General features: G+C 35.7%; 1 protein-coding gene across 2 annotated transcripts in view; it reads left to right on the top strand.

Moving 5' to 3' along the window:
- Positions 1-15816, top strand: part of INTS8 (integrator complex subunit 8) — a 51885-nt gene that overhangs the window by 32833 nt on the left and 3236 nt on the right. For both annotated transcript variants that reach the window (XM_049853787.1, XM_049853786.1), the window contains 11 exons: positions 3015-3136; positions 7687-7871; positions 8316-8349; positions 9032-9088; positions 9168-9229; positions 11599-11717; positions 13101-13204; positions 13835-13885; positions 15264-15337; positions 15418-15482; positions 15631-15674. In XM_049853787.1, coding sequence (XP_049709744.1) covers positions 3015-3136; positions 7687-7871; positions 8316-8349; positions 9032-9088; positions 9168-9229; positions 11599-11717; positions 13101-13204; positions 13835-13885; positions 15264-15337; positions 15418-15482; positions 15631-15674 — 917 coding nt within the window. The remainder of the gene's footprint in view (positions 1-3014; positions 3137-7686; positions 7872-8315; positions 8350-9031; positions 9089-9167; positions 9230-11598; positions 11718-13100; positions 13205-13834; positions 13886-15263; positions 15338-15417; positions 15483-15630; positions 15675-15816) is intronic.

Below are 15816 nucleotides of genomic sequence, written 5' to 3'. Positions count from 1 at the left end.
TCACATGACCGTCTCCTCTCTGTGTGTTTGTATAGTCTTCTTATAAGGACGCTAGTTACTGGGTTTAGAGCCCATCCTAATCCAGTATGACCTCATCTTAACTAATTACATCTGAAAAGACCCTATTTCCAAATAAGGTCACATTCTGAGGTTCCAGGGGGATATGGATTCAACCCACTACAGAATTTTAAGGTATTCTGTTAAAAGAATCAAAACTTCCTTGAGTGTGCAAGGAAGTGTTTATGTCGTGATTATCACCTTCAAAAAGCCGTCTCGTACTGATGGACAGTGGACCAGGAACTTGAGTGTAGTCACTCTTTAGGAATAGACTTTGAGTGTCCAATTCTAATCATAAATATCTTAGTATAAAAAGGGACTTATCATATAAATTATCATACACCCAAAAAACCCAGTGCCGTCGAGTCGATTCTGACTCATAGCGACCCTATAGGACAGAGTAGAACTGCCCCGTAGAGTTTTCAAGGAGTGCCTGGCGGATTTGAACTGCCATATATGTTACATAAAAATCTTTTAGTTAAGACAGTTTATTTTTTAATTTTGTATCTTTTAATTAGAAAGTATTTAGAGCAACTCAGGCAGACCTTATACATTTAATACTGTAAACAGTAAAATTGAAGGGCAAAGGAAGGTGTTAATAATTATCCTGAACATAAAGTACTGCAGGTCCTCTGGGTCTTATGAATTAATTGTTAACTACATTCTGATTTTTAGCAGGGGGATGCAATAATAAATTACAACTTTTTAGTACTTCATACATAGAATGAATACCTTTGAGCTCTGATGAGCTGCTACCCTTCAATGTAATGTCTTTGTAAGAATTGACCCAATAATATACTGGTGCTTATTTTTTAAAGGTTGATTTTTCAGATATGGTTTCTTTAAAATTGAAAGCAGAAGAATAAAAATCTCTAATATTTCTTGAGTGTGGTTAAGAGCTCAGCTGCTAACCAAAAGGTTGGCAGTTTGAATCTACCAGCCACTTCTTGGAAATCCTATGGGGCAGTTCTGCTCTGTCCTGTAAGGGTCGCTATGAGTCAGAATCGACTCAACGGCAACGAGTTTAGTTTTTTTTTTTATAAGTGACTTACCAGGCTTTATTCCCAACTGCTTTAGGCGCATAACTCATTTAGTTATCCCAGGGGTTTCGTGAAGTAGCTCCTATTTCATTATGTCCATTTTGTGACTCAAGAAACTGAGGCACAGAGAGGTTGAGAAGCTTGGCCAAAGTCATATAGTAAGAGCTAGACTGTGATTCTGTTCTGTCAGCTCAATTTCTAAGCCATTGCTCTCATGCTCTGGCCCTTTGAAATGGATGGAAATACCTTTAATAATTATAGTCTATTTGTACTATCTTTTTGGCATTTGAACAGCTTGGAGCTCATGTTACTTTTTTTTGGTTATAGGACTCATAGCTCTGCACATAATTTATAGAAGCCACTAGCTTACTGATTGTTGAGAAACTTGTGCTATAACTTGTGTCGTAGTGTTTAAAATGAGAAGGAAAGGATTGTTTCAAATAGAAAAAATAAGAGAACAGCTTTTTCCATAGGTACAGTTCTTTATCTTTGACTTTTGGCCGAGATTGTTACCTGAGTTCAGCAGACTCCTGGCTGTTGATGCCCTTACAACTCTCTACTTCAGTACTGCTGTGTGGGAGTTGGGGTTGGTAGGCATGCTCTTTCTGTGTGCCAGAAATCTGGCGGCACAGGGGCATGTGTGTATAAAGGTGTCATCTGCCACCTTCGCCTCTCCTCTATTTTTTTTAATAATGATTTTTATTGAGTTTTAAGTGAACGTTTACAGATCAAGTCAGCCTGTCACATATAAGCTTATATACACCTTACTCCTTACTCCCACTTACTCTCCCCCTAATGAGTCAGCCCTTCCAGTCTCTCCTTTCGTGACAATTTTGCGAGTTTCTAACCCTCTCGACCCTCCCATCTCCCCTCCAGACAGGAGATGCCAACACAGTCTCAAGTGTCCACCTGATACAAGTAGCTCAGTCTTCATCATCATCTTTCACCTACCCGTTGTCCAGTCCCTTCCATGTCTGATGAGTTGTCCTCTATTTTTTAAGGGAAGAAGATCATTCCTTAGTCATAACTAGGCCAATTTTGAATGACCTAGGTGCATACTCTACAGAAAACAGAGAGAGAAGTACTTTCATGTGGGGATGACCTGGAGGACAAGAAGTGATGTTAACTAACAACACACCCAGCCTTTTAGTTATAATAGATAATTTCTATCTAAAGGCTACAGATTAATGATTCTAAAACCAGCCATGTCAGGAGGAGAGATCCTCAACTTTTAATAACTTTGTAGCTATTAACCCCATATGGCAAGTCCTCACATCCTCTCAGCAGGTGAACTGGGAAGCTCCATTGCTCATAGGCAGTTGTTCTGTAGAAGCTTTGCTGTAATTACATCATGTCATGTTTGGGTACACCTGATATTTAAAATTTCTAAGCTAAAATTATAGTGGTTATGTTTCATAGTACATAATTATGAGACCTTAATGGTTCCTTTTTCTGTTTACTAGGAAATATCCAAAATGAGTTTGAGGAGAGACTTGGCCCTGCCTGTTGGTACTCCCTTAGCTAATTCTCAGTTTACCTTCAAAGGAAATGAGATGGCTTTCTATTGAGACACATGTCCTTGTTATAGTCCTCGGTTTTAGCACGAGAATGTCAGCCCTATTCTAGCTGCCTGTTAAAGCATATGACTCTGCACTTATTGATAATAAGTAACTGTATTGTAGGTGCTTAAAAGAAAGTTGAATTTCCAAATCACTGCCTCTCAGGTATCTTTAAAAAGTTCAGCTAAAGGGAAACCATGGATTTTTTCTTAAAGGATATCAATTCTTTCTATTCCTCTGGGTTAAACGAGATCCTCAGAGTCCTACACAGTGGACCACATCATGTTGTATCACACCTTATATTTTTTTCAACTGAATTATATTTTCACTTAATGCTACTTTCTTCTTTGCTTTTTAGATATTCCTCTTCGTCAGGTTATAGCTGAGGAGTGTGTTGCTTTTATGTTAAATTGGAGGGAAAATGAATACCTTACACTGCAAGTTCCTGCATTTCTGCTTCAGAGTAATCCGTATGTAAAGGTAATTAAAGCTTAAATTAAAGGATTATTAGAACGGTATTATTACGCCTGCTTCTGTAGATTTATACTACCTTTGGAACTTGTCTAATTTCTGTGATGCAACCTAAGGGTGGAAACGTGCTTGTTGATTTGTGGCTAAAAGCATAGTTTTTGATAATTCATGTGACTTCGCCCTCTTGAATATTTTTTTCTAATACTCTATAGCTCTAATAAGAATGCAAGTAAAAAATAGTTAACCAACAGCATTTTGGCTTAGTTTCAGTCTTGTCTAGAGTTTAGTCACCTTTTCTTGCTTTGGTTCTTACGAGCAAACTCTAGTAATTTTAAGCTGTGCATACAGGGATATAAATGGGTATGAACTGGTGGAAACCATCAGGGGTGCACTTCTACCCATTTTCCGTTTCACTGTCTTGCCCTTCCTTAGAACCTTTTTGCTCCTCTTAGTTTGAAAGGCCTATAGTTGGTTATGGGTATTCTTATTAGTATACATATTTATTACTAATAATTACATCAGTGTGAACTGATTCATTCAATGGATTGGTATTAAGCTATTTATTTAGAGTCTAACCTTTTTCTCATTTAAAATAATGAGATATTTCTCCATCTCCAGTTTTCTGGCATCTGTCCTCTTTTTCTGTTCTGTTTTGTTTTCCTTTCCCTCCCCAAACATTACTAAATTTCCTCTAAGCTTTTTCAGGCCATTCAATTCATTTAAAATAGCTGGATACCCTCTTGTTATCATTCATCCATTTTAAGTTTCAATTTTCTTAATTATATCTGTCTTCTGCAGCAGAAAGTCCTTCTGGGTGAAAAAAATTATGAAAAAATGAGACTGGAGGATTTCCTCAAGATTCTATCGTTTATGTGTTAACATATACCCTGAATAAGCAATGGCATTTTCTCCCTTCCTGGTCTTGTATTTGAAAAAACAAAATAAAACATTTAATGATTTTCTTAATATTTTTATAACTTCTTTTTTTGCACATTTGGTCCTTCAGATGTCCTGATTCTTACTGTTCACATTACCTTCTGTTATTCTTCTTTATCTGTCCCATCTTTAACACATAATCCTTTAAATCTGTGGATGTCTGGGAACTCCTCCAAGACTGTACCACTGTTTTACATTATTCTTTGGTTGTTCGTTTCTTCCTCCGTGTTTCATGTATGTCATTTTAAAAACTGACCTCATTCATTTTAACCCTTCGAAGATTTATTTTTTTATTTGACAATTTATGATTTCTTCAGTTTATTTCTCCTTTACAGCTATTTAAAAATATATATATATTGTCATACTTGAATCATTCTCTTTGGAATTTTAGGCATGGGATCATATCTTTTTATTGAACTTTCTGGGAGTTGAATTTCTGCTATCTAGGATACTTGTCCAGCAGTCTTTTCTTAGCCTTTAATAAAACTCTCAGATGAGAGAACCATTTTGTTCCCAGATTATTATTATTTCCTCTTAGAATCTTAGCTTTGTTCAGGGTTAAGACAACCTAGTGGTTCCTCTCTTTGCTACTCTTTGCAGTGAACTCTGGGGCCTTGCGCCAGGAGAGATGGATGTGTGCCTGTGTAACGAATGTTTGGGGGCCTACAGTGTGAAATGGCTCAGGAAATTGTGTTGGAGGTTGCCTAACCTTGGGCTGGGTTATCTCACTGCTTCCTGCAGTCCCCTGTCCTGGCCTAAAAGGAGAAAAGGTGTGGTAGCTTTGCTGAAGAGGAATCGCTGAGGCACTTCATCATCTCATCTGGCAGTTGGGGTTTTGTGTGTCTGCTGTCACAATTGGCCCCTTGCCCCCTTGTTAATGTCAAGGCAAAAAGAATCAAAGAAGCCTAGAGTAAGGGATTGTGTTTTGAAGAGAATACAATTTAGAGCAGCTTTCAAACTTCAGATTTGGTGTGGAATATATTCCAAGATAGTTACCATTATTACCATATGCATAGGAAAAAGTCTGAAAGGATGTTAACAATTATTATCTCTGGGCAGTGGAATATTAAGTAATTTTAATCAATTTTGTTTTTCCACTCTGTTACATATTTTTATTTGTTTGAATATATATGAATTTATCTAATCACAGAAAGAAAAGAAAAAAAAACTTTCAATTTTGTCCTTTTTTAATAACGTGAAACTGTTTAGTCTCCCTGTTAGATGAGAATAGGATGCAGCGTAGTATAATGGAAAGGGCACAGAATTTATAGGCACTTGGATTATGTAAGTCTAGCAGGGGAGGAGGTGGTGGTGATAGTAATAGTATAGGATAAAGAACGATGAATTTAATATGGCCTGCAAAGCCTTTTAAGATGCAGGTGCTTCCTCTTTCCCGGTTGCTTTCCCCCCTGCTCCTTGCCAAGCCACCTCTGTGCTGGTGTTAGCAAAGTTCTCACAGGTCCCTGAACGTATGATGCTTCCTCATGTTTCTGCACTTTTGCTTATGCTGTTTGTTCACTTAGCTGGGATGCTTTTCCCACTTTTGCCTGTTTATGATGTTTCTTTGAAGCTTTCCCATATTCCTTTCCCTATAAACAAGTAAATCACTTTCTCTTCTTGCTGCCATACTTCTTTTGTTGTGATTATAGTGTACAATAAAGTATTTGTTCACTTGCCTCTTTTCTATAAGACTATAAGCTTCTTGGGAGCCCTGGTGGCACAGTGGTTAAGAGCTACAGCTGCTAACCAAAAGTCCAGCAGCTTGAATCCACCAGCTGCTCCTTGGAAACACTTAATGAGGCAGTTCTAGGCTGTCCTGCAAGGTTGCTATGAGTTGAAATCAACTCAGTGATAACGGGTTTGAGGTTTTTTTGTTTTGGTATAAGCTTCTTGAGGACAGCTGATTTATCCTCATTGCTTTACATAGTGTCTAGTACATAGTAGGTACTCAGGAATGTTTGTGGAATTGATTCGGTGCCTAAGATCTCTGAAAATTCTTATTTTTGGTTTGTACTTAATAAATTTTGTGACCTTCACCTAAGTATGTGATCCCTGGGAATAGAAAATGAGTTTGAGATAAGGGGCTACAAAAGCCCTGGCATCGTACTGCAGTAAACAGCTGCATATATAGTGATCCAGCTGTCTGAGAAGAGTGTTTGGTGGGCATGAGGGATGAAATGGCCTACTATACTGTGGACCCTTGATGTACAATCCTGTATCGTCATTTTCACTAGCTTTAAAATGCATGTAATACTCTTGTTTGTTTTCTGTGGTGTGATTATGGAATTGTGGCTATGTAGGAGAAAGTCCTTGTTCTTGGAAGATGCATATTGAAGTATTTAGGGGTGAAATGTCGTGTCTACTACATTGATATGGCTTAACAAAACTGTATGTAAATAGACATATAAAGCAAACACGGGAGAATATTAACAATTTATCAAGTATACGGGTATTGAACTGATCTTTCAATTTTTATATTTTTGAAATTTTTCATAAAAAGCTGGGTAGGGGGGAGTGGGATTGGGAAGCCCCAATTTTTATCTCTGCCATAATCCTGCCTCCCTTCTTAAAGAAGGCACCATAAGGGGTAGTGACCCCATTGTAAAAACTTAGTACGTCCAGTTAGATAGGGAACTGGGATTTCCTGATGGACTTGAAATTTTCCTTGCCACTTCACACTCTACAAGACCCATGATGATGATGAAAATTTAATAAGAACAAAGGAGAGAGGGACCCTTCTTTTGCTTTGAGATTGTAGAGGGAAAGAAATGCTGAACTCGTCATCCTAGTTTTTTTCTTTACACTTTGGGCCTTTTTTCTGCCTTTACTTTTAGCCCTTCCACTTTTTATTGCTGGGGCTCTCCTACATCTTAGGTCTTTAAAGCTACCCCCATTAAGATTGATCACTTTCAGTAATCTGTTTGTTTGAATAATAAGAATGGGAGGGCATGTCCTTCCTTAATTCTACCTCTTCCTATCAGTCATAGCCCCACCCCCAGTTGGTACCGTTTGTCTCGGAGAAAAGTTGGTTTAAGTCTCATTGCTTTGTTCTGCAACTTCAATTTCCTTACCTTTTTCCTAATTAAAAAAAAAATCCTATTTTTTTAATGATGAAAGGTAAGATGGGGTGTGTACGTTTGAAATGTAATCTCTATTTTAATCTCCCCTTTGGGCTTTTACCAGTGTGAACGTTGCCTTCCATTGTCACACATACGTGTACGTCTTTTTTTGAAGTGGATTATACTCTGTGTATTTTGCAACTTGTTTCTTTTTTTAACTTAATAATTCACATGCCCTCTGCATTATTTTCATTATCTCATTTTTCTCATTTGTTCTTAGTAGACCGTACTTATTTTTGTTCTTATTAGACTATAGTTGTATAGAAGTAATGACGTTATATGGTAGAACTAGTGGATCCTCTTCCCTAAACAAATTTAGACCTGTCAGTGGCCTGTGTGAAGCCACATTCCTCAGGGGTTCTATAGAATTCACAGCCTAAGATAACTGTGCTTGGTTTGTTTTGGTAATTATCCAAACATTAAGTGTTTCTTTATAATAGAACTATGATGTATGACATTACAAATCGTTTTTTTCTGTATTCTCTGTTTGTTTTCATGGAATAGCTTGGACAGCTTTTGGCAGCTACCTGCAAAGAACTTCCAGGCCCTAAAGAAAGTAGACGGACTGCTAAAGACCTTTGGGAAGTTGTCGTTCAGATCTGTAGTGTGTCCAGTCAGCACAAACGAGGAAATGATGGCAGAGTTAGTTTAATAAAGCAGAGAGAATCTACACTAGGTATAATGTATCGGTACGTTTCTACCAGTTTATTTTTTGAGTTTTTATTTATTATTTGTACTCCTAGTACTAGATTAAGAACATCTGCCTTTATCCTTGTATATCGTAAAGATGAACAGCCTTAAGAATTTTATTTTTTAATCTCTGATGGACCTGTCTATCATGGCCACTCTTGGCAATCTTTTCTGTTTCTGTGTTATTTTAGAATAATGTAATATATCATCAGCTTAAATTCAAAGTCAACAATGTCTCAGGTTGAATAGTACTGAAAACTTCGCATGTGATTAAAAAAAAGAGTGAAATTTTACTAGGTTTGTTTGACAGTAGAATATCATAATCCTTTCATACATACAGAATTGGACAGTTGGGAATGATCCTTTACTTATAATTTACTTTCTGGTTTTATTTTTAATTTTTGATATTAAATGTGTATACAAAAAATTTTTGTTTTTTGTAGGAGTGAACTGCTTTCTTTTATTAAAAAATTACGGGTAAGTTTTATTAAATGATCTAATTATTATTGCTCATTTCCATATAATATGACTAAAAAATGTTGAGTGCTTCAAATGCTGATGGATTTATTAAGCTGATCTGTTAATGCGCTTATCTTCAGTGATCATTATTGGAGATAGGATAATGTGAATGGAGTTTACTCTGCATTTAGCATTTACCTTGCCATGTTTTGGTAAATAGAGAAGGAATTTTTTAAATTGTAAAGAAGTCTCTATAATAGGCTAGATGTATGAAAGCTGCCTTTATTATAAGGTAGCTTGATAGAATTAATTTATTGGACATAACCTAGATTCTGTCCTTTAAAAATTATTTTAAGAAATAAAGTATCAGTTTTTTTTTTTTTTTTTTTGGAGGGAGCTAAAAGTATTAGTTGAAAAAGGGATCCTATTACGCAATTTCGAAAGTCATATAGGGAGTTAAGTTTGAAGATAGCACCGTAAGACAGACACCTGAACATGGTATTTTTGCATAAATTGTGTACTGTGTGTTTTTCATGAGATTACAAATGAAGTTGACATTTTATATGCTCTAAAACAGACACTAAATTTCACTCAAAGGGGTAAGGGTCTTTTAGAATAGAGAATACTTGGTCTCCTTGAGGATGACAGGAGAAATATTAAAATGCATATAATTAGGGGTTCTGTGTTTTCTTTCTCACAGGAACCATTGGTTTTGACTATCATCTTATCACTTTTTGTGAAACTCCACAATGTTCGGGTCAGTGTTTCATAATTCATTTTTTAAAAAACTCTTTGAAAGAAATTTCTTCTTAAATCGAACTTTTTTTTCTTTAAAGGAGGACATTGTGAATGATATTACAGCTGAACACATTTCTATTTGGCCATCCTCCATTCCCAAGTAAGAAGCATTGTAGCTTACCTGTATTAAATTATTAAATTATATAAATTAAATGTATTAAATTATAGCTTACCTGTATTAAATTATTTATATATTTAGAAACCATCTTGACTGATATAGATAACCTTGATTTAATTTGATTAAAAGGCTACAGATCTGTTTGAATTCTACCACCAGTTTAATGTTTATTATAGTAGTTATTTTCTTAAAAATTATGGGTAAGGCATAACTCTAAAATAAGAGCTAAGGTTATGAGGCCTTGGTAGGACAGAAGACCTCTAAGTGGCCCTGATTACTTGGCAGTGGGTGGAATTGGAAATCAAGGCTAATGAAAGAATGACGTTCTATTTTCTAGCATCTTATCCCTTCTAATTCTGATTATCAGACCTCTTCTCCCTTTTTAGGTAGCCTTAGGAATTTCCTTAATTACTTTAAGAAATCTTTTACTTTCATTGCCTAAGAGTCATAGTAAAATGGGGAGAACAAATGTTCTCCTTTTCTAGAAGAAGTAACCATTTACAGTTTTCTCTTTCCACCTCATACAGTTTCCTTACAATAGTTACTTTTCTTCCCTTTCCCAGTCCTCTTCTTACTTTGTACCTGAAGGGCAGGGCTAGACCTTATTTCATTGCTCTTAGTGACATCTTTGAAGAAGAAAAGGTTGTAGTAGGTAGGTGAGCAGGCGACAGAGCAAGAAATGGGAGTAAGTAATTTGCTTCCATCTCAATCTTAGAGGTTGGAAGCAGGTCTGTGTCTCACAGAGGGGTATAGAGGGCCAACAGTGAGTGAATGACTCTGCCTTCCACTATTTGAGGCTCGTAGCCCAGAGGAGGAGCACCATGCTCCATGAAGCAAATATACAAGCTCCATGGTGTTCCAGGCACAGATTCTGCTAAAATGTATTTCTGACTTTTATATAATATCTGGTATATTAATAGCAATCCAAGAATCAGAGATAATTTTGCCTCTTTAATGGATTGTTCATTAGTTGTATATGTTACCTCTTGGTGTTACTTTGTTACTTCTTTGGTCTAACTTTAGACTCGAAACTAATGATTGAATTTTAAAGCATTTATTTATAAAGGAGCTAAAAGATTGGTTTAGAACTCAGGCTCTGGAGCCAGACTCTTAGGGTTTGAATCTCAGTGTCTCCATATACCTACCAGGTGTATGCCCTTGGGTAAGTTACTTTCTGTGCCAGTTTTCCCATCTGTAAAATGGGTATGATAATAGTACCTACCCCAGAATGTGAGGATTAAATAAGTTAATACATTTTCTAAATTAGGTGCTTAGAACAAGGACTGGCATATAGCAGGCTTAACTACATGGACTAAATTTTTGACTCATGAACAAGAGTCCTTATTGACTTCAACAGTAGTGTAAGAATGATACTGAATTAAGTATTAATGTAAAACAGATTGATGTGTAGATAATGTTCTTAGATGTGTTAGCATTTTGTAAATTTCTATAAAACATTAACCAGTTTAACTAATTTATTTGTATATAATTTGTACCAGGCACAGTGGTGAGTTATGGTAAAAATGTAACCCTTGAGGACAACAGAAGCAATTTGTCCAAGTTCACCTTGTAAATGTTAGAGCATGACTTGGACCTCATGTGTGTCTGAATGTAGAGCCCCTGTTCTCTACCACTGTGCTTTACTGCTTCTTGGAGATGGGAGCTATCGGCTGTGTTTCTTGGATGCTCACCTGGCTTCCATCTTATAATTCTCTATCCAAGACTTCCAGGTTTAACCAGGCCTAGAACATCTGGCCCCATTCCCTACCCTTTTCTTGACTCTTTATTGCTACCTGAGTGCACTGAAGTGGTATACTTGCCACAACTACCCTAGACTCCATGGGGGCCAGTGAGAAGTCTGGCAACCTAAGGAAGTCCGTTACTCTTGTAAGCCACAAGATGGATTTGAGGCCAGTGTTGTTAGTGTTTGAGCCCTTGTTTGTTTTCTGTGGCTTCTTCTAGGTAAGAGACCTTGAAAATCATTTGGAGAAATTTCAAGTCTGTTTAAATTGTCATAAAAGCAGACGTAAGGGTTGTATTCTACTACTTTTATGTTTTACACAATTGTAAAAGATTCGAAAATAACTTTTTTGGTGTGGTCTAGTCTGCTTTCTGTGGCATTTTGGAAAAAAGCAAACAAAAATCAGACTGTTTTCAACTTTTTATGAGAGGCTGGCTTATCATACTTAGTTGTTTTGATAGTTTTTATGTATTTACTACTAGTAATATTTAACATATTTATGGGTTTATGGTCACCTAAGTTTTGGCTTTTTTTTTTTTTAGTAAATGCTTGTATAGAACTTGAAATTGACTTTCAATATAGAGATTAATGTTGACTGTCTTTCCGCTAGCCTCCAGTCAGTGGACTTTGAAGCTGTGGCAATCACAGTGAAAGAGCTGGTTCGGTATGCACTCAGTATAAATCCAAACAACCATTCCTGGTTAATCATTCAGGCCGACATTTATTTTGGTAAGTGAAATGTATGGATACTCTCTGATAATTTGTTTTTGTAGCACTTATAAAAGTGAAGATAAATACATGGCACATTTTATTAGAACACTTTATTTTGGAGACTGTCTAATTATTCCTAGGTAAAATTGAGAGAATAAAACTATAATTGTTATATTTATGTATTTTTTCTGTGTAGAAACTGGTTCAAATGACTACCTTTTTTTTAAAAAAAATAGTATTTATTCATCTAATAAGCTGGTAAAGCATTCTTAATAAGTTTTTATTTGCAAAATTGCTATTTAGAGATTGTGAAGTCTCGGGAGTATAGAATAAGGTGTATATAAACTTATATGTGACAGACTGACTTGATTTGTAAATGTTCACTTAAAGCTCAATAAAAATTACTAAAAAAAAAAAAAATTGTGAAGTCTCTCCAGAAATCCCTGGGTGGCACAGATGATTAAGTGTTTGGCTTCTAACCAAAAACTGGGTAGTTTGAATCCACCCAGAGGTACCTTGGAAGAAAGTCCTGGCAGTCTTCTTCCAAAAGATCATGGCCATTGAAAGCTCTATGGAGTGCAGTTCTACTCTGAAGCACATGAGGTCTCTATGAGTCGGAATCAACTTGATGGTAATCGGTTCAAGTCTCTTCAGGCACTCTTGATAATTATTTTTCATCTCTGGTATGTGTAAATAGCATTTTCCAACTTGGCATGAAATTTTCAATATTCTTATTGTACAGATCAAATAAAATTTCTGACTTAGGGTATCATTTCAGAGTCAAGTTTTTAGGGTTTTTTTTTTTTTAAAGGGAAATTTCAAAATATACAAGTAGAGAATAGAATAGTGAACCCCCACGTATCTACTCCATAGCTTTAACAAGTATTTAACTCATGGCCAGTTTTGTTTTGTCTCTGCTTTACCTATATTATCTCCCACTGCTCCCCACCCCTCACTGATTATTTTGAAGCAAGTAAGAGCCTATTTTAATGCCCATTTTCACCCGAAACCCCAAAAGAATTTATCATCAAGATCTTAGTATCTATATTCAGAATGAATGTGTTGATTCTGAAACTACCTTGAGAAATTAGGGTATATTTCTAGTTGGTCATATGAGAAATAAATCCCTTCAAATGCTAAATTCTGCCCTAGTAAGTTTGATAAGACATCTGAGCTAAATTTTTTGCAGATCAGTTTTAGAAGGCAGAGAATCTACTATATTGCTTCTTTAAAGTGGTTTTTTAAAAAAGCCATTGTTTTCTCAGTGTTGTCCTGGATAGGTATAAAGTTTTATCATCTCATGAAATTATACCTGACTTACTCCACAAAAGAGGCCCTGTCTGGTTTTTCAGCTGTTGTGTCTAATGGTAGGTAATTCTTTATCTCTGTTTTCTACCTCAGCGACAAATCAGTATTCGGCAGCTCTTCACTATTACCTCCAGGCAGGAGCTGTCTGTTCTGATTTCTTTAATAAGGCTGTGCCCCCTGATGTTTATACAGACCAGGTAAGTGGTTTCTGTGGGCTTTCTTTCCTCTTGCCTACCTTTAAATGTTCTTCCTGGGCCCACTTTTCTTCTCATTCTGTACGCTTTCTGGGTGAACCTACTCATTTCCGTGTATGTTGAGGTAACTCCCAAATGTTTGCGCTAGGACAGCTTGCTTTCCATATTTCCAACTGACCATAGACCATTGCTGCTTTGATTTCCTAAAGATATCTCAGACTCACTCTGTCCAAAACTGATTTTAGCATGTTGCTTTACCAAGGCCCCCTCCTGACAAACTCATCTGCCCTTCTTAAAAAAAAAACAAAAAACAATAGACCCCAAAATACCAAACGCTTTACATTCCTTTTTTGAACTATTTGAGTTGATCAAGCCCAAATCCTGAATGTCATACTTGGCTCTTTACTGACCCTCCCCCAACTTCCAGTCAGCTGTTAAGTTATATTGATTCCACCTCCTAAATCTCAAATTTTGTTCATTCTCTGTTGATATGTATTGCTCTTGCATCTGGCTGCCAATATCATAATTTAACACATGGCATTTTTCAATACTTAAAATAAATGGCTTTTGAAATAAGGTTTTAAAGTTGTTATTAACTACTTATTGAGAATAATCAGAATTTTATTTTTGTAGGTGATAAAACGAATGATAAAGTGTTGTTCTTTGCTGAATTGCCACACACAGGTTAGTTTATAATATTATGATATTGGTTTAATTTAATCTATGTCAGAGTTTATAATATATATAAAGCGTTGGACTGGGAATTAGCTTTAATTTTTTTAGTAGTTTATAGATATTTAACTAAAAGTATGAATTAGAAAATATTGACCTATGAACGTTATAAATGGAAAAGAAGGACTCTCAAGTATGTTTTCTTATATTTAAGAGCAGATATGTGCAGTAGTCATTAGGAAAATAAAAATCAAAACCACAGTGAAAAAACAGTGATGTACCACATCAGACTCACTAAGATACCTGTAATCAAGAGAGACAGCAACAAGTGCTGACGAGGATGTGGAGGAATTGGAACCCTTGTACATGGCTGGGGAAAATGTAAAATGTTGCAGCCTTTTGGGAAAACAGTTTGGTAGTTTCTCAAAAAGTTAAACATAAAATTACAATACGATCCAGAAATCCCACTCCTAGGTATGTAACGAAGAGAATTTGAAAACATACATATGTTCACACAAAATCTTGTGTGATTGTGAATGCTGCCAAAAAGTGAAATAACCCAAATGGCTATAAAGAGGAGTGAAGTACTGATACATACTAAATGTGGATGCATCTGAAAACACTATGCTAAATTAAAGAAGCCTCATAAAAGACAACATATTATATGATTCTGTCTATATGAAATGTCCCAAATAGACAAATGTATAAACAAATTAGTGTTTTAGTGTTTGCCTAGGGCTGGAGGGCAGAGGGGGGTTTGGAGAGTGATGGCTCAGGGATATGTGATTTCTTTTGGGGGTAATACAAATGATCTAAGTTTGATTTTAGTGATGGATGCATACCTTTATGAATATACTATTAAAAAGGTGGGTTTTATGTTATGTGAATTATATTAGTTTAAAAAGTGAAAGATAAAGCACTATGACTTCCCTGATTGAAATAGATCTGGTCTGTTTGATGTTAAGCCGCACTGACGCCTAAATTTTGCCAATATAAGCTTCTGTACTTGCCAGCTGTGAAAGGTTTAATTACGTGTTCTCTGTGTCCTTCAGTGTCATGACACTTTTGTTTGGCAGCTTTCCGTCTACTTCACTTCAGTTTTCTGAATTGACTTTTTGCCAGCTTCTTATTCATATAAACAAAGCTTTAAAAATTTGTGGTTTAGGTCACTAGTGAAGAAAATACTGGACAGAGAGACAGTTGTATAAAGGTTTTTGAAAATTGGATGGAAACCATAAGTATGAGTGTCCCACTCAGCATGATCTGCAAGGCTTCCAAAATTACTTGAAGACTACATTCTTGATGTAGGAATAAGATTACCTCTCCAAAACCAAGAGAGTCATTGTTGACATGGGTTACATAAAATCATATTTCATGTCTGTTTATGTAGGTGGCAATTTTATGTCAGTTCCTCAGAGAAATAGACTACAAAACAGCCTTTAAATCACTGCAGGAACAAAACAGGTATGAATGATTTTTAAAGTAAGACTGAGTTGAAGTTTTTCTGCTTAAGAAAGAGGTAGTAATTGGATTCTATTTTTCAGTCATGATGCTATGGACTCCTACTATGACTACATATGGGATGTTACCATTTTGGAATACTTGACTTGTATCCTTTCATGAAAATGTTAAAATGGCTAATTTGTATAAATTAAAGAAGTATATAATATGTATTTTTCAAAACAAAACTGAAAACCAGCTGAAATTCTATCATATGTAATCATAACAGATGCATTATTCCTAACTGATTCATTTAGATCTTCATCATAAAAGAGGAGAAACAGATAAAAGACAGATTGCGGTAAGTTATCTTATTCATTGGTGATTGAATAATTAAGATTTCAACCAACAAAAGAGATTTTGTATGCCTAGTTATTGCCAGAATTTGGTTAATGGTACTTATTTTTTAAATAGTGTTTATTTTTTTAAAAGATCCCTTTTTG

This window comes from Elephas maximus, chromosome 15 (assembly GCF_024166365.1).
Source record: "Elephas maximus indicus isolate mEleMax1 chromosome 15, mEleMax1 primary haplotype, whole genome shotgun sequence".
NCBI lineage: Eukaryota > Metazoa > Chordata > Mammalia > Proboscidea > Elephantidae > Elephas > Elephas maximus.
Note: the sequence above shows the minus strand (reverse complement) of the source record. Positions and strands in the feature narration are given on the sequence as shown.